The following is a 21,932-nucleotide window of genomic DNA, read 5'->3' as shown; positions in this document are numbered from 1 at the left end:
GCAATGCCTAAGTTGGGTCTTGAAGGATGGGCAGTATCACCATACTCACTGTGGAAGACATAAAGGTAAGAAGCATGACCAAAGACACATGAATAGCTTATGGCAGATCTGAGGGGCAGTGCTCCCCTACCCCCAGGGCCTGAGTTTTTTCCTTGGCATCACAGCTGCTGTCTTTGGTGGTGAAGCCCTTTTGTCTGCAAATACCTGAGTGGGTTATGTATAAAATGGGAAGCTTTGAATCTTCTGTTGGCCCTGGTGTTGATTTGTGGTAGGTGTGGCCTTGCCTTCAACAGCCCCATCCTGTCTGGCTAATTAGGGACAAGAATAATATAGTTCTTTATAGAGTGTTTGGAAAGAGCAAGTAATTAAATAATGCCTTAAATCTTTTCTGGAAAGACTTTCCATGTGTATGTGTTAGGGGTAAGAGAATGCTAAAAATAAACTGTGGAAATATTTATATTTATTATGAAGATAGAATAGGCAAAATAATAAATCCAGAAATATTCTCCTTTAAAATGGTTGCTTATCTCTAAAATCTCTTTGCCTCTTTAGGTACTTAAAGACTCTGGCCATCTCCCAAGAGAGAGAGTAGCTGAGGATTTTGTTTGGGCTCAATGGGATATGTCAGAGCAGAGATTGTACTACATTGACCTGAAGGTAAAAGCTAGTCCACTGGCCTGCTTTTTACTGGTACAACTTAATTGTGACATTACCATTATTATAATTTATTAATCACTGCATTTTCATTGATGGGGACAATCAATGGAAGTTTATTAAAAATATGAAATATTTTCATTACTGTTTGCCTCGTGGTTGCTTCCTTTTCTCTCTTTCTTTTTTACTAATGTTTTTGTTGATCTTTTATTTTTATTGTTTTTTAAAGATTTTATTTGGGGCACCTGGGTGGCTCAGTCGGTTAACCGTCTGCCTTTGGCTCAGGTCATGATCCCAGGGTCCTGGGATGGAGCCTGCTTCTCCCTCTGCCTGCCACTCCCCCTGCTTGTGCTCACCTGCTCTCTCTGTCAAATAAATAAAATCTTTTTAAAAAAATATTTTATTTATTTATTTAGAGAGAGAGCATGTGCGTGCATGCACATCAGTGAGGGAGGGGCAGAGGGAGAGAGAGAATCTCTAGCACACTCTGCACTGAGCACAGAGCCCGACTCTGGGCTTGATCCCATGACCCCGAGATCATGACCTGAGCTGAAACCGAGAGTCGGACGCTCAACTGACTGAGCCACACAGCCTTCCCTGTTGATCTTTTTTTAGAGATTTTATTTTTTTTAAGTCATCTCTATACCCAACATGAGTTTCAAACTCACAACCCCAAGATCAAGAGTTGCACACTCTAGCACCTGAGCCAGTCTGGTGCCCCTTTGTTGATTTTTTTTCTTTTTTGTAATTTGTCATTTATTCTGTTTTTTCTTTTAGAAATCAAGGAGTGTCTTAAAATGCATCCAGTTTTCTGCTGATGAGAAGTTTAACTTAATGGTAAGTCCAGAGAATGGGCTATAGGAAATTTTATAACATGTGGCCTCCTTTTAAAGAGAGCTGTTACCAGAAACAGCATTTTAGCATTCTCATGTTCATCACTTGCATGAGCAAGTAACATAGTTCTTGTCATCTCAAGGCTTCAGCTGTATAACAAATACAATTAACATAGGTGATTCGAAGAGCACACAGGAAATTTCTGCTAACTGAATGCCTCTCATTAAAGACACAAGCATATGAGTGAGGATTTGCAGAAGGTAATAGGTATGGTCTATGTAGATAGCTTTAAGTGGTTACAAATCATTTGAGCCCAAAAGACTTGTGAGGATGGTGGATTTGAGTGTAGGGTAAAACATCAATGAGAGTGTATAGTTTAATTAGTAAAAATCTAGCATCACTCCTGGCAAAGCCATTTGGAATGCTAGTCTTCTAGTGAGGAATCCTAAATATCTTTACCTGTGATAAAGAGAAATTTATTCTTCACTAGGATTAGTATTGGTGTCTAATATAGATTGATATCATACCATTACAAGAATTTCATTTATTCCTCCTGCCCCCCCCCCTTTTTTTAAACTCATTCATCCTCCTAAAGACGTCCAGTCCTTCCCTCTGTGCATGGTCATCTGTATCTTGTAAAAAGTCTACCCCTACTGATTGGCGTATCATATCATTTATGATATTCAAATCTGAGGCAGTTTGTCAGGTATTAGCCCTTTAAAGAAATAAATATACACCAAGCCTGTGATTGTGTGTAAACTCTAGAATATTCCCAATGGACTTTCTGTGCTCTGGATCTGGGGGATAACGTCTGAAGAAAATGATGGTTAAAAGGGCTCTTCATCAATAGGCAAGCACAGCATTGTCAGACTTGCTCTGGGTTTCAGAACTATCATCGCTAAATTAATGTCATTTTTTTGGTTTGTTTTCTCATGATTTTTTGACAGTTTGAAGCACCCTTGGATATAACATTAAGTGACTCAGGATTTAAGTAAGTTACTCATTGATTACTGCTAATTTTTAAAGACACTCGTGGGCAGAATGATTGTATTTATACCTAATTTATGGTATGCAGATATAAGGACAATTCGATATTCTGTGTTTGTGTGTGTGTGACTTTTGATATTTCTGTCCTCCATAGGCAATATAAACAACTTTATCAAGCACGAACACAGGGTTTTTCATGTAAAGTCAATCGTACTGATTTTCATAGCCATTTATTCCTATAGGATGTTTCAGTTTATTTTGATCCGTGGAAGTGCTCTTCTCCCTGTGATTCAATAAAAGGATTTTATGAATCGGAGCTACATTTAGAATCAAACATCAAACCCCTTCTCTTGTTGCCACCAAAGAGAAGGGGTTTGCAGTCAATCCACGTGTGGCTCAGCTGTGTCTGTTGCATTACTATTTGTTTTCCTTTTTACACCTTTACAAAGGTGAGCTTTTCTTCCCCCAGACTATTTTACCTAGAGTAAAAACATGAACATTTTTGAAAAATAGACACAAGCCCACTAGTACACAGAAGAAATGAAAGTCTTCTTGAATTAGAATAATGATAATCCTAAACTGTTCTATGTTTCACTAGCTTTATTTCATCACATATGAACACTCAGTTCTTGCTTTGAAACTGTATATGCAGCACTTTAGAAAAAAAGTTTTATTACTTTCAACTTCTGTTTTTATTTTTTTTCCTTTATTGCCAGGGCCATGCCAATTATGTATTTTTTTTTATTAGTTTTATAGAACTTTTAAACAAAAAAATAAAACAACTAAAATTTCTCAGGGACAAGTCTCTACTTTTTTTTTTTTTTGACAAGTCTCTACTTCTGTGGGTATGTTATAGTGGTTACTATCCTTTATAAAGGAACTTTATTTTTTATTTTAAAAAATTCTTCTTATTAAAGTGTAGTTGACATACAGTATTATATTAGTTTCAAGTGTATGACACAGTCGATTATGCAATGCTCACTGCATTAAGTGAAAGAGGGAACTAATTTTTAAATGCATTCAGTTTCTTATCCTTTATGTCCTTAGACTTGTAAACTTTGGATGTGATGATCTTCAAGACCAAGAGAACTTATCCAAACACCTGACCCTGTGCGTTTTTACCAACCATACAGGTAGAACCAGGATTGTATTTATCAACTTATTCAACTATGCTTGAGTTCTATAAAAAATGTAGTCATTTCTTTAGCCATATGGATCCTTAAAGTATAATAGAACCACAATCTTACTTAAGTGATCAGATGGATATTTATATACCAAATTATCTTCTCCACTGCAATTTTATATATTCTCTGTTTGTATGAAAGAAGCCACAGTCAGCAGGGTTATTGTTCTAATAGTTATTTGTATTTTTTAATAGAGGGTCAGGTAGATTCATGTGTAATTGATCTACATTTTCATCTGCTCCATCTTTTAACAAATGGCGTCCAATTATGGGGATGCTTTTTGTGTCAGGCTTACTGATATATTTGGTTCTAAACCTATGTACCTAGCTTCTCTAAGAACAATTCTATAACTTACTGAGCTAACAATCAAAGCTTGACATAAAGTTATTAGTGTACGTAATTGTCTACACAGTCAACTCTAATAACTAAATCCAATAGCCTTTTTAAATACCCTAGCTTGAGTGGGCAGTTACCACTGAGTTAAGTAGCACTTGGAGTAAAACTGTATTCCTTTAAATCCAAATTATGTGGTATTCACTAAGCCAATGTTTATGGAGACTTACTGTGTGCTATGTACTGGAGATAATGATGAGCAAAATGGACCTAATTTTTATTAGTACAGAGGTTATTGTTTGGAGTTTAGACATTAAATAAGTGCACACATAGTACTTTAATAGAATATTGATAAATTGTAGGAATTAGGAAGTTATGAGAGTATATAATGGAGGCTTAATGGTAGATGCTAGTATCTTCAGATATGTTCTAGTTCAGCTAGTCTATCCCTGTTGGTCTTACCCTCCAGGACATTGTGTCCCATTCTGTCTTAGTCCTGAAAATTGTCCCCCTTGCTATCTCACTCCATAATCCATCCCATTTTTTCCAGTTTCTCTCAGACATTAAGTCCCTCCATAAACCAGTTTTGGGAGTTTAGGGAAGGAAATGATATTTCACTTGAGACTTGTAGGGTCTTTATGAACTAAGAACAGTGTGACTGAAGTAGAGTGAGCAAGCCAGAGAAGACCATGGGTGAGAGCTGAAGAGTAGGCTTGAGTCAGGTAATGTAGGGCCTTGCAGACCATGAAAGATTTTATATTTTATTCTCAGAGTTCTAAGGTCATTAAAGGGTTTTTTTTTTTAATTTTTAGAATGTTCAAGCATTACAGAAAAGTTCAAGAACAGAATGAACATTCATGTACCTTTTACTTAATTGTGTCATTTACAATATTTGCTTGCTCATTCTCCCCATGCATAGGTACCACATTCTTCCTTTTGATTAAACCCCTCAAAAGTAAATTGCAGACATCCTCACACTTTACCACTAAATAATTCAGCATGTATCTCCTTAGGTCAAGGACACTCTTTTACATAACCTCAGTTCCATTATCACTGAAAGAAATTAATCACACTAATAATAATTATTTCATATTCAAATTTCCATAATGATTTCAAAAAAAGTCCTATATGTGTATATTCTCTATGTGTATGTATATGCATATGTGTTACATGTGTGTATGTATACAAATGAATAAATGTATGCATGTGTATAACTTTTAAAGTCAGGATGCCATCAAGACTTATGTATTATTTCTGGTTATTATGTCTTTGTCATCTGTTTTAATATAGATCACTTCCCTCCCTCTATCCTCTACCCCCTTTGTTTTTCTTTCACAACATTGATATTTTGTTACCTTGTGGAATGTCCTACATTCTGGATTTGTCTAATTGTTTCCTTGTGGAAGTGTTTAACTTCTTCCTCTATCCTCCACATTCTCTGAAAATTGGTAGTTAGACTGAAAGACACCATTACACATAGGTTAAAAATTTTTCATAAGAACACTTCATGGGGTGATATTGTGAAATTTACTTGCATCAGATCAGGAGACACATAATGTCAGGATGTTCTACTATTTGCAATGCCAAGTTTGGTCATTCAGTTACATGGTAACCACTGTCAATCTCCCTTAAAAAGGTACATTTTAATCTTTGCATGAGTAATCTGTGAAGTATTACTTTGGCACGGTATGAATGCCCCATTCCCCAACAACTTTTCACATGGCACTCCTTGATGCTCCTTCACTGAAGCGTTTTAAGCAGGCAGTGATGTGATTAGATGTGTATTTTTGAAAGATCGCTGGCTGCCATGTGAAGAATGGATTGGAGGAGGCAAGAGAAAAAGTGGGGAGATGAGCAGTTAGGGTGAGGTTGTAGTCCTACATTTGGGTGGAGGATGGCTTGAACCTGGGTGGGTGTCAGAAATGGTAACTAGATGGGTTTGAGATGCATTTAGAGATAGAACTGAGAAGCCTTGCTGTCAGTTAGCTGGCAAGGAATGGTTCTCAGGTTTCTGGCATAAGAGAATGGGTGAATAGTGGTGCCATTTACTGAGGTGTAGTGGTTTAGGTGGGGCTTTGAAAGGGAGACGGTGAGGGTTGTTTTGGACGTGTCAACTGAGAGATCTGGGACTTAGAAGAGAGGTCAGAACAGGGCAGGAATAAGTATGGAGGTTTTTAAGACTGTAGTGGGCATTTGAAGCCATGGGAGGAATATAGGGTTAAAAGGGAAGAAACTTAGGAATAAGATCTGAGCAGCAAAATATATAAAGGTTGGGTGGCATATCCAAAGAAAAAGAAAAAAAGAATGGAGAGAAAAGGGGGAAACCAAGTGTTTTACTATAGCAGCCAAAGGCAGAGGGGGTTTCACAAAGGGGAAGGTGGCCAACTGTTAATAGGTAGTGAGAGGTGGAGTCTACGGGGTCTGGCAGCCTGAAGGTTAACGGGAGTACTCTGTGTTGCGTGACCGAGGAGAAATGGTGGTGGTGCCGGTGAAATAGCACGTGGGAGGTGTAGCCATGAGAGAGGCAGCAGCTAGAAGGGGTAGTAGGATTCAGGGAATATTATTTTTGAAGATGGTAGAGACTCCAGTGTGCTTGAACACTTACAAGGCAAGAGAAAAGACGACTACCCAGCAGATAGGAAGAACTGGCCGAGCGCATTTGCTGCGCAAGTGGGAAGGTAACGGGACCCAGAGCTTGCGTGGAGGGGCCAGGGTAGGTTCTTCCTACTTCACTTTAAGTCTGTTGACTATAAACAATCATTTTAGGCTTTCACTCTTTGAAGCTTTTATTCCTTTTCATTTTATCCCCACAGGAGTTTCTCATCAACGGTAGCAGCTAAAACTTATAAACAGGCGATCTATGACATCAAATGTTAGGTTTATCTGCCCGAGACGTGGAAGAGTCTGTTCTTTCCTTTCTCAGCAATGTCTAGGAAAGTCGAAAATGAGTTTTTTGCTGTTCACAATCAGCTCTGAACTCGAAATAAGCCGGTTCCAAGTGGGATGTGTCCCTATTTAGGATGCAGCAAGCCAGAGAAGCAACCTTTTGGTTTTTAACCAATAAGCTGTCAGCTCACGTATTTCCCAAATTACTTTTTAAAAATGATTTTTCGCCTTTGTGGTTAAACAAACGAAAACCTGAAGTAGGAATGGAGAAGGGAGCAAATAGTCTAATCCCTGTATGGCTCCCTCTACACCAGAGAGCTTCATTTCCCATGGGCATGGAGACCAGAGAACATGGTTCATGAAAAAGATGCTGACAGACTCGGGGTCTTAAACAAACGCAATGTTGCATCAGTGATGATGCTATCACAATATTTGATGTTCATTTGTCCCATATTGGTCATTGGGAGCTACTTGGTCCTTTCAGCGTTACTTGTTATTCTTGAAAGCATCTTTGTCCTGAATTTTCCTGCCCTAAGAAATGAAATCCCCGGGATGCCTGGGTGGCTCAGTCTGTTAAGCATCTGCCTTTGGCTTGGGTCATGATCCCAAGGTCCTGGGATCGAGCCCCGCGTCAGGCTGCTTGCTCGGTGGGGAGTCTGCTCTTCTCCCTCTGCCTGCCACTCCCCCTGCTTGTGCGCGCGCTCTCTCTCTAATAAATAAATAAAATCTTAGAAAGAAAGAAAGAGAGAGAGAGAGAGAGAAAGAAAGAAAGAAAGAAAGAAAGAAAGAAAGAAAGAAAGAAAGAAAGAAAGAAAGAAAGAAAGAAAGAAAAGAAATGAAATCCCCTACCTTCCAAGACACGAGAGGTTAAAATCTGGATGAGGGGGTTGCTCATGAGAGGCAGAGGTGGGCAAAAGCTTCCATATTAAGATTGAGTTCGTGTAGACTTTTAAAAATGGTTTCTAGCAGGGGGGTAAATCAGAGACTTCCTAAAGCAGTGAAGGGAAGGAAATATTCTTATTCCTGTCCCATCTAACAGTCAACCGTGCAGCTGCGCTTAAGTCAGTGGCTGTCATTCTTTCTGTGCACCATCCACTGGGAGGTGGTAAGGGGTGAAAAGTGTACATTCTCTTTCCTGTTCATATAATTGTAAGAGTTGCCCTCCACAAGTTCCCAGAATTAGTCCTGTGTTTTAGCATTTTATAGAGCCTTTTACAATGAGATAATTTCCCTTGGAAAACTTCATCTATAATAGCTTTCATTGTCCAAATAGTTTCCCAAAGGCTAGCCAACTTTGAGATTTTATCTTCGTCATTGATGAATATTTATTAAACATCTCTTTCTGGATACACCATTAAGAGCATGCTTTGTTTTTTCAAACTGCAACTTCCCCCAACTTGTAAATAGTAGCAAAATCATTCTGGAATAATAATAATCACAGCTAACCTTTATAGCCAGACATAACTTCTTCATCAGAGCTTTATACATATTATCTCATTTAATTCTTATGTAAGAACTATATGAAGTAGGTTCTATATTTTTTTTAAGGATTTTATTTATTTATTTGAGAGAATGAGAGAGAGAGAGAGAGCACATGAGAGGGGGTAGGGTCAGAGGGAGAAGCAGACTCCCTGCTGAGCAGGGAGCCCGACGTGGGACTCGATCCCGGGACTCCAGGATCATGACCTGAGCCAAAGGCAGTCACTTAACCAACTGAGCCACCCAGGCACCCGGTTCTATATTTTCTTTATTTACAGATGAGGAAACTGAGGTTTAGAGAATTTTATTAATTTGCCCCAGTCACATTATATTTATTTTTTCAGTTTATTTTCTTATTTAAGTAATCTCTACACCAACATGGGGCTCACACCCATGACCCTGAGATCAAGAGTCGCACATTCCACCAACTGAACCAGCCAGGCACCCTGCCCCAGGCACATTTAAAAAATATTGATGCCCGGGTGCCTGGGTGGCTTGGTCAGTTGAGCATCTAACTCTTGATTTCAGCTCAGGTCATGATCTCAGGGTCATGAGATAGAGCCCCATGTCAGGCTCTGCCCTGGGCATGGAGCCTGCTTGGGATTCTCTGTCCTTTTGCTCCGCCCACAGAGCCCTCTCTCCCTCAAAACAAAACAAAACAAAACAAAACTGATGCCTGGCCTCAGTCTTACCTTCAGAGATTCTGGTTAAGTTGATCTAATGGGAAGCTTGAGAATCTGTGAGTCCCAGGTGAGTTTAATGTACTCTCAAGGTATGAGAACCAGTGCTCCATTGGGTTGTCCATTATGGTAGCCACTAGCTACATGTGGCCATTTAAGTTAATTAAAGTTAAATAAAAAAGAGTTCCTCAGTCACAGTAGCTACATTCTAAGTGCTCCATAGTCACGTGTAGCTAGTGGCTACCAATTTGGACAAGACATACATAAAACATTTCCATTATCAAAGAAAACTCTATGATGGGACAAGCTTTACAGAGTCTATGCACATCACATGTCATCTCGCTATGTCTTTATCTCCCCCACCCCCCTTTGGGCTTGGGAAAGGGAATTAAGCTACAACCAAATTTGGAAATATTTGCTTATGAGATCTAAAGATGGCTCTTGGTGTATGTCATTAGGTACATTTACTCTACACCTCACTTTAACTTTCTTCAAAACAAAAATGATGACCTCCATTCTCTAAAGGATGATGTGTGGAGGAATTTGCTAGAATGGGGAATATAATCTTCTTTATATTGTTGACATTTCATATTCATGCCTCATGATAGATGCCTACAAGAAGAATTTGAGTTGACAGGTATGAATATATTTAATCCTCTACAAAACTGTATTTCAGAGAGGTTGTACTAGCTTCCTCCTCTATTATTTGAGAACGTTCTTCCTACTGCTCCCTTAACAGAATTGATTATCATTTTAAAAACTTTGCTAATTGGAAAGGAAAAATACGGTGCCTTTAAAAAATTTTTATTTTGTTATTACCAGAGCGGCTAAAGTTTTAACTATGCTTGCTAAATAGTTCTTTCTCCTTGTGATCGTAGAACGTAAAAGAACAGGATGAACCAGTAGTTTTTTGCTGGTAGTATGTTTACTTTATGAAAGTAGTCCAAGTGGTACATGGAACTTTTTTAACTGTTATAATTACTATTTTTGTTTATGCTTTAGTATAGTGTTACTTTGATTCTTAGTGAGTCTGCTGTAATTTTAAAGAGAAGTTATTATTGTGTACTCAATAACCATAACAGTAATTTTACATCTAACAGAATTGTTACTGTTTTTACCTGATAAAATTTTTCTTTTTTTTGTTATTTTCCATCTAAGATACTGCAATAAAATGTACTTCTAACAATATGGTGCAGTTTTAAATGTTAGTAAAAATGGTCACAAATGATAAACATTATAACAGAATGCTCATTAATGTCCTTAAATAGCCTTCTTAGAGAAAAATTGGCTTTTTTTTTTTTACCACCATGATTCTTTGATAAATGACCTAGTGAAGTATAACAGTGGAAATATTGCTATTCACTGAAGTAGAGTAATGATTGAATTCACGCAGCTAGTTAATTTTAGCTCTGGGACTAGAACTCAGCTTTCTAGACCCTGGTCAAATTCCTTTCCACCCTGGAAATCTCCTGTTTCAGGTAATCATATAAATGTTAACACTAGAAGTATCGGTTTCGGCATAATGCCCTCCATGGTAGGTCTTTGATGAGCTTATCTAGTCTACATATCTAGCAACAGCTGCTAGAGATGATGGACATATTCCACATTGGACTATTCCTCATATTCTAGAGGAGGTGGAGGCTGAGAGTGTTCTGGAGTGATGGGGTAAGTGAAGGTGGTCAGGGCTCATCTGGAAAGACCACTTTGTGCCAGGAGCTCTCTCCTTTGCACTTGGGCCAAGGTTCTCAGTGACCCAAATATGGGTGGGTATGGGCCAACACACACTTGCTCTTATTGCCTCAGTTTGCCTTCCAATTCCAGATAAAAAAGAAGACCGGAAACTGTCTGTAAAGAGGAGACATTTTGGCAAACCGGGGTCTATAACTATTAGTAATGGCCAGAAGGCAAGCTAAATAAGAGAGCAGGGCAATATGTGTATATTAGGAGAATCTCCTTTGTAAACTCCTCTAGACTCCCATGATTTCATATGCAAGAGTGTATTTCTATTCATTTTCCTATCCTTCAGTAGCTTACCACAGTTTATTACTTATGTGTGTGCTGAGTAATTGTTGAGTTGAAATTTCTTAGCAGCTTGTTAATAAACCATCTCTAGAATTTGGGAATAATCTATGAGGTAAGTTGAGGCAGAACATCTAAAGCAAGAGAAGTAAGGTTAAGTGGCTTAGGAAACTTTATTTGTCTATGATTCTTTTCAGCTCTACTAAATAATACCTTCTTACTTCTAGGAACTTTGTGTGTATGTTACAGTCCGAAGTTTGACTCTTGGGAAAAAATCACATATTCAGTGTTTTACTTTCATAAAGGTACATGTCATTTATTCTTAATTTTTTATTTTTACATAATCACTCTTTCCAAATAGTAGCAAGTTACATAAATTTTAAAGTCCTACTACCTGGTAATAAATTTTATCAGTACATTCTATACCTGTATGCCTGTGTAATACATGTTCCCTAAAGAAATTCACTAATGATGAATACAGTTAACCCTTGAACCACATGGAATTAAACTGCACAGATCCACTTACATGCAGGGTTTTTAAAAAAAATACAGTATAGTACTGTGAATATATTTTCTCTTCCTTATAATTTTTCTTAATTACATTTTTCTTTTTCTTTCTTTTAATAACATTGTTCTTTACTGTGAGAATACAGTGCATAATACATACAACATATAAACTATGTGTTAGTTGACTGTTTATGTTATCAGAAAGGCTTCTGGTCAGCAGTAGTTGTTAACTTTTGTTAACAGTAGTGGTTAACTTTTGACTCCCCAAAAACTTACATGTAGATTTTTGACTGCTCAGGGATTTGCACCCCTAAACTCCCTGTCGTTCAAGGGTCAACTGTATTGAGTTAGCTAATATTTTTATATTATTTTCCTGACCTATATTTTTTTCTAGGCCTGCAGGTAGACCAATCCTTATAGACATATTTATCCAAAGTGTGTTTGTTTGCTTTTTTATTATTAATAGTTGGAAAAAATCGATATATTTAACTTACAAGGTTACATAGAGTTTTAGTTAAAAGCACCATCAGTTCAGATCTCAACAGGTCCTAGACCTAAAATACCTTTATTTCGATTCCCACATCTGCAGCCCGGGAAACTGATTTGTCAGCAATCAGCCTGCAGGGAGAAGTGCCCAAGCTTTTCTAGTTCTGTTGTTGGCCAGTGTGCCCTTTAATAGTTTTAGTCTGAACTGTGCTAAGGTGCATTTATTTTGCTTGTTTAGTTCCTTAAAATTAGTATTTATGTAGTACATACTGTGGGTAGAATTAATTTTTTTAATAAAAAAAAAAAAAAGCTATGCCAGACCACACCAGAGTTTATTTTGCAGGAGTGCCTAGCATTATCTTCAGTAGTTAGAAATCTATGTAAAAAAGGTTTAACAGCTCAATAATGAAGAAACTAAATGCCATTTCAGAAGTAGACATGCTTTAATAGCATAAGTTGGATTTTTCTTTTGTGGAAAGTTTTCATACATTTTTCCAATGATTCATATATTGGTTCAAACCATAAGTAAAAGTTTAATGAAAGTTTTATTAAGGGTTACTAATTCTGATGAAGAGTTAGAAAAGCGGAGAGTGAAACCCAGTACACTGAGTTTAGCTGATAGTCTACTGCCCTTCTGAATGACTGAGAGAAGTCCCGGGAGCTCTTAAGGACGACAAGAACATGAGGTAAACCATGAGGGCCAGTGAGCCACCTGGTCTCCTCCATCTCTTGGATCTTGTAGATTCTTTCAGATCCTTCTGTCCCAGCACAACCCATCTTATCAGGTCTAATATTATACAAGCCCAGAACAACGATTGGATCCTGATTGCACTGTAATCCACCTTCTGTGCGGGCTTTTGGAGAATGATAGAGAACCATGAAATCTAGAAGTCAGAGACCCTTGCTAGGTCAGTCTCACAGCTCCTAAAGGTTAAGAGTATTACATAGAGTATAGCCTTGGGTGGAATTCCGGCTCTTTGTTTCTTACCATTCTTTCCTGGGCTTCCTGTTCTCTCTCCACAGGGCACAGCAAGACCTTCACTGCTGCTCTTGGGAGTGTTGACTCACATGTGACTAAGGGCCTTACTTTTCTCAACCTTGGTGAGTGAGAGAGAAATGCATCTCTCTGCTCTGACCTGCCTTTCGAGTACATGTGATACTCAGCCTTTTATATCTCCATTTTCTGATCTGTGCACCCCATTTTCTCCTGCCTCTGTAGGACTTGGATTGTGATGACAACCACTAACCTTTTTGAAGCCTGAGAGGGGAAGATTTTCTCTGGAAACCTTAGCACCCCTAACTTCTCTGTTGTTCAAGGGTCAAATGTATTAAGTTAGTTAATATTTTTATAATATATTTTTTCCTGACCTGTATCTTTTTCTAGGCCTATAGACCAATCCTAATGAACATATTTGTGTCCCCCATTCAGATCAGCCTTTTGGGGAGGGGATGCACCTCCATTTTTAGAGAAGCTAGGCTGTGAGCTTCCCTAGTTTTTAGTAGTAATCCTAAAAAGCCATTTGTTATTTTAAAGATGATGACAGGGGCACCTGGGTGGCTCAGTTGGTTAGGCATCTGCCTTCAGCTCAGGTCATGATCTTAGGGTCCTGGGATTGAGCCCTGTGTCCTTCTTCCCTCCCCCACCCTGCCCCCACTTGTTCTCTCTCTCTCTCTTTCAAATAAATAAATAAATAAATCTTAAAAAAAAATGATGCCAGTGAATGGGATGTACCCTAAAAGCCTATGAGAAATAATACATCATGTTGTCCCTTGATTCTAGAGAGGACAAAGTTCTTTGAGAAATTGCCCATTCCCTGTTGCTAATTGCTAAGAGCTTCCAAGTCCTATAAATGATTTAGGGATCAGCTTCAATGTGTTGATTTCCACTGAGTAAATATAGTAAGGGAACTTGAGTGTTAGGTTTGAACATATTAATGGAGTCTATAATGAAGAAAATCGAGGAAGGGTTTATTGTACCAACCTACCAAAAGCTGCTTTTCCATATCAGTTGGGATGAGGGGCACAAACAGGTTAGCACAAGACTAAGTAACAGAACTATTACTTGCCTACCTATGGGACATGGCACAATATTCAAAAAAGAAAAACTTCAGGTTTTGAGCACATGATTCTTTAATATGTTTTCCTATTCCTGTTCCCCAGTCTGTCTACTATCACGACAAAGGTTTAGGAAGGTGTGATATGAGGGATCTGGGCAAAATGAGAACAAAAATGATAAAGTTCAGGGCGCCTGGTGGCTCAGATGGTTAAGTGTCTGCCTTCGGCTCAGGTCACGATCCCAGGGTCCTGGGATCGAGTCCCGCATCGGGCTCCCTGCTCAGCCAGGAGCCTGCTTCTCCCTCTGCTTCTCTCTCTCTCATGAATAAATAAATAAAATCTTTAAAAAAAAAAGAAAATGATAAAGTTCATAAAAAAGATTTTTCTTTTGAACAATACTATAGATGAGGTGAGATAGCGAATGCTGAGTGGGCCAGTATGTGGTAAATGTTAACATGAGCTTTGAACCTGTGGGAAATTGCCTCAGAGAGGCCTGATTCTACCGCTTCCTGTGGTAAGAGAGATAAATATAAGGTTTCCTGGGTCTGAGACTTGATTCTTATCAGAGAATGCTACATCAACATCACATCTCAAGAGTGATGTGGGAAACTTTCCACTAAAAAAAAACTTAGCATTTTGTGAGGTCAAAGGTAGCCTTCCTTTTTTTCCCCCTGAGAATGACTCTAGAAAAGAGCAGGCATGATTTAATCTATGTTCTTCAGACTGTGGAGTCGGCAAAAATCCTAGAGCTTTGTAAAATAGGCTCTTACATAAGTTATGTTTCCTTCCTATATGCATTTTATCTTTTTGGCACAAAATTATACCCAAGATTAAAACTAGGTAATTTTTTATGACAATAGTATTGCTTTTTGAGTGATGTCTTTTTTTCCTATTGCATGCAATTGTCCTAAATTGTCACCCTGTTAAAAGGGACATAGTGATTAAAATATTAAAGAAGAGAGTTTTGGAGAGGTTTTCCATGAACCCAAACACCTCTTTATAAGAAAGATATGTTTGTTAATAAAAACCTACCATTTAAAAAATAAATACTATATGCTAAGCATGTTATTTCGGTTATCTTGATCCTTACAACAATTCTGCTTGGTGATGTTATCCTCATTATACAGATAATGAAACTGAGGCTCAGAAAGGTGTGTGCCCAGGCTCCTTTTGGTGTCTCTTATCAGAAGCACTGTGTTAGTTTCTTATTGCTGCTATAACAAATTATCACAGATTTAGGGCTTAAAACAACATAAACTTTGTCTTTTGGTTCTAGAGGTCAGAATTCTGAAATGAATTTTGAGGGGCTAAAGTCAAGGTGTGGGTAGAAATGGTTCCTTCTGGATATTCTGGGGAGGAATTCATCCTTGGCCTCCTCCAGCATCTCGAGGCTAGCATTTCTTGGTTTATGACCACATCACTCCCATCTCTTTCATCCTTGCATGATCTTCTCCTCTGTAGTCCACTCTCCCTCTTCCTCCCTTCTGTAAATATATTTATGGTTACATTGGGTCCACTTGAATACTCCAGGATACTTTCCGCATCCCAAGATCCTTGATCCCATCTGCAAGGTGCCTTTTATCACTTCAGGTAACATATTACAGGCTCTGGGATTAGCACATGAACATCTTTGAGGGTCGTCATTTGGCCTACCACAGGTACTGTTGACATTTTTGATGAGACAGTACTTTTTGAGTGAGAGTGTCCTGCACATTGAGGGTTTTAACAACCTTCACCAAATGGCAGGAGGACTCCCCCTTCCACTCCAATGACTGTGACAACTCAAAACACCCTCATATATTTCCAAATGCCTCTTCTCCCAGGGATGTAGTTACCACCCTAGTTAACTGGTTAAATGCTAGGGCTAAGAATTTATTTAGGTTGTTTGATGCCTAAACCCTTTCCACCATACCCTATTTTATCATTATTTGTGTTTTTTTACTTAAATGTTGCCATAATAAGAATATTATTGCAGCCATTTGTGCTACTTTTTTTTTTTTTAAAGATTTTATTTATTTATTCAACAGAGAGAGAGAGAGAGAGAGACATAGCGAGAGAAGGAACACAAGCAGGGGGAGTGGGAGAGAAGCAGGCTTCCCGTGAGCAGGGAGCCCAATGTGGGGCTCGATCCCAGGACCCTGGGATCATGATCCGAGCCGAAGGCAGACAGTTAACTGACGGAGCCACCCAGGCACCCTGTGCTACTCACTTCAACATCACTTAATCCCCGGTGACCAAGAGGACACTTTCTTAAGTCAATTGCTTTGAGTTTTACATCCTCTTTATTTTCCTTTCCAGTCCACTGAATGCCTTCTTTGCAAATGATTAGCATGTATTTCTTTGCCTCTTAGGAAAAAAGAGTCCAGCTGGCTCACTATAATCTAAATGTGTCATCTGTCTGAAATTCACTGCTATTGTGTGAAAAATTATTGGCAAGGGCTACTTCCACCTTCCCATTCTCCAGAAACCTATTTTTACATCTTGTCTCAATCTGTGTACAAGTGTTTTTGGTACAAAATTATCAAACGCAGGGGCTGTGAAGGTGCGAATTCTTGGCAGCTCACTATGCAAGGAAATATATTAGTACTTCGTCAAGTGTGAGATTGCCTACAGAGATTGTTTTGATGAATATCAATTTAAGGGTTCTCTAAACAAAATGACAATGATGATAGTGATGATGACGACGAGTGGGCAAACATAGGAAACAAAATTTTAGAGCTTCCCCCAACTGGCAGAAACGAGGAGGGAAATTCCCATTATAAGCTATTCCCAGACTATCAGATAAAGGAATAATTCATATTGCTTGGTATTTTTTTTCTAATTTACTTTCAGAGGTCATTTAAGTTCATATAAAGCCACAGTTCACTTAGACTCAAAATTACAGATATCAATTAAGATAACCATGACTAAATGTATGAAGAAAACTAGCCACAGATAGAAATAAATGAGACCTAGCTAGTAAGATGAAATGTACTGACATCAGACAGTTTAGTATCACGTTGATCAAAACTTTTATGTTTTAAGAGGTTCAAAGACAAATAGGGATACTGTGAAGTTCTGGGCTTTCTCTTTGCCTTGTGCAGCTCTTGCCACATGCAGATAAATTTTATCTTCCTCGTCTACAGATTATTACGTGGCTGTTTACTTACCTGGTCATTTCTTTCATCTACTTAACATCCAACATCCGGAACTGATCTGCCACAGTTTGTTTCTGACAGGTATGGCTGTGGTCTTTCCCTCATGAACATGGCCCATTTGGATTTGTCTTGGCAATGGTTATATTTGGGTGAGGGTGAGAAGGGTTTCTTTTATTTGCTGATCTCCTCTTTTTTTTTTGGCCAGGAAACAATGAAGTGGTTGATATGCTACCTCATAGTCCTTTACAGTCACTCTCAGGGTCCCTGGTACTGGATTGGTGTTCTGGAAAGCTCTCCAGGGCGGTCCTCAACCAGTCGTACTTACTACAGTTCCTATGGAACACGCGGCTAGACTATGAGAAGATGGGCGCATTGCACTGTGTGCTCTCCTGGGGCCAAGACCACCCGTTCCTGGAAGCCAAGGTGGTGATGTAGCTTCAGTTTAAAAACTGGCAAATAGACAACACCAGCTCTATCCATTTGTGGTTGAAATGAACCGATGCCATTTTTGTTTGGTAATAATTAATTGAAGTGTATGGTCTCCGTCCTGATTTGAACATACTCTCTGTTTGTGCTTCTTTTTTATGGACACCAACCAGACCTCAGACTGTGAGCATGTCTGTTCTTTTGACTACAGTCTTTTCCATACTGTGCATACACGTTAGCTGTATCAGTAACATTCCAAGGAAGTGCTCAGTAAATAGTACATAGTTTCTCAAATACCTACTTTCTCTCCTGGTCTGTATTTGGTGTATAGCATCAAAAGAACTAAAATCTGGTGGCATATATTTATTACATTTTAATGAAGATAGTTTATATCTATATTTATATTGCACGATTTAATTTATGAAGCACTTTCACATGTTTTGTCATTTAATTTTACAGCTGTCCTGTGAAGTTGGAGAAACCCCCCTAATTAGACTTGATTGGGACCAATGGGTGGTTGGGTAATTGAAGAAAAGATATCTTAAACATTTTATTTTAGCCTAAAACAAACAAAAAAAAGTACATTTATTCACCTATCTTTTGATGTAGATTAAGACTCTTTCTTTGTATATTAGCGGGTTGGAGGTCAAAATCATTTTTCTTTCTTTTTTTATTTTTTATTAACATATAATGTATTATTTGTTTCAGGGGTACAAGTCTGTGATTCATCAGTCTTACACAATTCACAGCACTCACCATAGCACATACCCTCCCCAGTGTCCACCACCCACCCCCCCATCTCTCCCACTCCCTTCTCTCCAGCAACCCTCAGTTTGTTTCCTGAGATTAAGAGTCTCTTATGGTTTGTCTCCCTCTTCGGTTTCATCTTGTTTCATTTTTCCCTCCCTTCCCCTATGATCCTCTCTCTTGTTTCTCAAATTCCTCATATCAGTGAGATCATATGATAATTATCTTGCTCTGATTGGCTTATTTGGCTTAGCATAATACCCTCTAGTTCCATCCACGTTGTTGCAAATGGCAACATCTCATTTTTTTTGGCTGCCTAATATTCCATTGTGTGTGTATGTGTGTATATATATCACACACCACATCTTCTTTATCCATTCATCTGTCGATGGACATCTTGGCTCTTTCCACAGTTTGGCTATTGTGGACATTGCTGCTATAAACATTGGGGTGCACGTACCCCTTCGGATCACTACATTTGTGTCTTTGGGGTAAATACCCAGTAGTGCAATTGCTGGGTCGTAGGGTAGCTCTATTTTCATCTTTTTGAGGAAACTCCATACTGTCAAAATAATTTTTCTTACATAAAACCACTAGTAATTTGCTGTCTCTGACTTCCTATTACTTTCTTCTTCTTTTTTTTTCTTAATCTTACTTTCTTCTTTTTTTTAACCTAAGGAGAGCCATATTTTAAAGATCCTTTCAGAACCATCCGTATCTATTGGGCAGTTTTTTTCTAATCTTTTACAGTTGTCTCACACATAGTTTTTTTAGTGAGTGTTTTAGACATGCCTTTGAGTCTTTCTGAAGCATTCAACTTTTATTGACCAAACAGCACTCTTTTTGCTTCCATATTTCACTCGTCGGTGGTAATATTTTATTAAATTACCTAATTGTGAAGATAAATACAACCAGCATGAATAGGCTTAGAAATAAAAACAACCACTTACTGGGACGCCTGGGTGGCTCAGTTGGTTAAGCACCTGCTTTTGGCTTAGGTCATGATCCCAGGGTCCTGGGATGGAGCCCGGCATTCTCCCTCTGTCTGCCGCTCCCCCTGCCTGTGCGCTTTCTCTCTCTCTGACAAATAAATAAAATCTTAAAAAAAAAAACCCACTTATTTATTGGTAGGAGCAGAAATGTGAGAGTGCTCTGTGGCTAGGCAAGCCTCATAGTGTCTAAGGCTGGGAACAAGAAGTTTCAGTCCTCCAGCAGGTGAGGATGGTTGTGGAGGCTGAGTTGTTGTTACAACATACCCTTGGGAGGACCATAGAGTGATGCTCATGAAGGTTAAGCGGTGTGCCAACGTTCACACTGATGTCTGAGCTGGACTCAAACCCAGGTCTGCTGCCTTCGAGCTTTGGGGTGTGATTTGGTTTGTTTTCTCTTGTATCCGCCAGCTCTTCACACTGGTACTTTGCTAAAACATGACCTACTCTAGCAAAAAACAAAACAAAACATGGGGTTGAAGAAGGCTTATTTGAATTTCAGCCAAGGGCATTTATTAAAAAAAATATGTAAAATGGACCTGATTTATAAGACTGCTTAAGCCACAGTCTTGCATTATGTGCCTTGAAGGGAAGTGAGTATATTCTTTGGCAGTGCCAAAATAGATACAGAATTTTAAAAGATTCACATACATTTTGTACTTCTTTGGTGGTGGGGGCAGGGTGCAGATGTAAATACCAACAGATTTGTCTTCTTCCTTTTTAAAGATTATTCAGTGGATTTCTGAGAACATCTCTGCCTGCCATTCATTTGACCTCATTCAGGAATTTATAATTGGTAGGTGTTGCTGATGGTGCATAGTAAGTTGAATCCTTGACCCTTTTGCTGGAGGGAAAGCAGCAAATTGATAATGCCTCAACCTGTCAAAATGTTGGTTAGAAGCATTTCTTTTTCTTCTTCTTCTTTTTTTTTTTTTTTTTTACTATTTCAGTCAGCAGCTAATTAAATTTCGTTCTCTCATGGTCTTGTGAGAAGCTGCGACGGTTCGGAGACTGATGAGACACATTCTCTAACCTTATTAGTGATTTTTTTTTTTCCCAGTAAGATATAAAAAACTTTATTAGTTCAGTTTCTGTGTGAAGCGGAATAATGTCATTTTGGGTTAGATAGAAGTGCCAAATAATTTTTTTTAAATGATTCTCACTGTAAAGAGCAGAACTTGAACATTTCATAAAGGTAGAACCATAATGGCTAGCCTTTTAAAGATAAGGATAAGGCAATAAAAACGTTTTGGGGGTTTGCTTGTTTTGGTGAATTACAGTGTCTACTGCCTTATTAAACCATGTCTTTCTTCTTTTTTTCTTTCAAAAATCTACTCAGCTTCTTCGTATTGGAGCATATACCCAGAGACAAGCGACATGGATAAACTTTTGCCATATTCCTCAGTGCTCGCTTGGAATACAGTAAGTTAACGCTTTGTATTATGTAATTAAAATCGATTCACAGTTGTGGATCAGTTGTAGGACATCCCTGTCACAGTACCCATGGCTGTGATTTCATTTGTTTATTTTGACTGGTAAGGATCTGAGTTGGAGTTTCCTGGCAGAAAAATAATCATGACTCCTTGTTGTTAGCCAAAGGTAGTGATATAAAATAGGAGAATTGAAGGGGAAGGTACAGGATATGTGTCACTCGTCTTACTACTAAGCAGAATGAAGCCTCTGTCATCTTCAAATGGTATTTTTTTTTTTTTTTAGCAACTGGAGAGGATTAAAATATTTTTATAAACCTAAGGAATGGCCGGACCACTGCTATTGTTGTAGGCTGTTCTATTTCCTAAGTAGATTGACCCCTTTTCCCAGCCTCATAAAGAAAATCTGTAATAACTGTAGAGCCTCAAGTTCAGTAAAAGTTGGTAATCTTAAGCAAATTCACTCCATTCAACCTTTTCTTCCTCTTGGCCGTTCCTCCCAATTTTTCTTTTTTCTTTTTTTTTTTTTTAAGATTTTATTTATTTATCAGAGAAAGAGAGACAGAGGCAGGCAGAGGGAGAAGCAGGCTTCCCGCGGAGGAGGGAGCCCGATGCGGGACTCAATCCCAGGACCCCGGGATCATGACCCGAGCTGAAGGCGGACGCTTAACCGACTGAGCCACCCAGGCGCCCCCCTCCCAATTTTTCAGTGGGGAGGTGCTGAGCTAAAATTTTGTCTATTTTCTCTAGAACATGGTGTAGTAAACTGAGATTTGTTGGATCAGAAAGTGAAAACCCCGAAAAAGGTTTCAGGCTGCCCCTGAAAAAGGTTTCTTCTTTCATACTTAGATGTTAGAATTACATGTTTAGTATTGAGGCAGAGGTTTATATCAAAAAGGCATTTAGAAAAATAAATTGAATTTAGGTAACACAGACATTGGAAAATAAGTACTGGGCTAAATTGTGACACTTGCCCATTTTGTATTTAGACTATCTAAATAGAGGCAGGTATGTCTGTCTGATTAATTTCTAAATGTTTGGTATGCACAGTGGTAGTGTTTTCCTAAAGGCCCTTCTGTCTTTTACCGTTAAGGGTTAT

The 21,932-nt window shown here is 38.5% G+C and overlaps 1 protein-coding gene across 6 annotated transcripts in view; it reads left to right on the top strand.

Moving 5' to 3' along the window:
* The window catches only part of GSAP (gamma-secretase activating protein), a 90,348-nt gene that overhangs the window by 35,343 nt on the left and 33,073 nt on the right, over positions 1-21,932 (top strand). For all 6 annotated transcript variants that reach the window (XR_003208544.2, XM_025872773.2, XM_025872772.2 and 3 more), the window contains 10 exons: positions 553-657; positions 1,432-1,491; positions 2,436-2,479; positions 3,523-3,608; positions 11,284-11,361; positions 13,073-13,150; positions 17,230-17,322; positions 17,447-17,664; positions 20,130-20,199; positions 20,743-20,825. Coding sequence is in view for 5 of the 6 variants with exons in the window: in XM_025872773.2 (XP_025728558.1) it covers positions 553-657; positions 1,432-1,491; positions 2,436-2,479; positions 3,523-3,608; positions 11,284-11,361; positions 13,073-13,150; positions 17,230-17,322; positions 17,447-17,664; positions 20,130-20,199; positions 20,743-20,825 (915 nt within the window). In the remaining variant the exon portion in view is untranslated. The remainder of the gene's footprint in view (positions 1-552; positions 658-1,431; positions 1,492-2,435; positions 2,480-3,522; positions 3,609-11,283; positions 11,362-13,072; positions 13,151-17,229; positions 17,323-17,446; positions 17,665-20,129; positions 20,200-20,742; positions 20,826-21,932) is intronic.

The sequence above is a fragment of the Callorhinus ursinus genome, unplaced genomic scaffold (genome assembly GCF_003265705.2).
Source record: "Callorhinus ursinus isolate GAN/ISIS: 27379988/994484 unplaced genomic scaffold, GSC_fseal_2.0 scaffold12, whole genome shotgun sequence".
Lineage (NCBI taxonomy): Eukaryota > Metazoa > Chordata > Mammalia > Carnivora > Otariidae > Callorhinus > Callorhinus ursinus.
The sequence above is the reverse complement of the archived record's forward strand: the minus strand, read 5'-3'. Positions and strand labels throughout refer to the sequence as shown.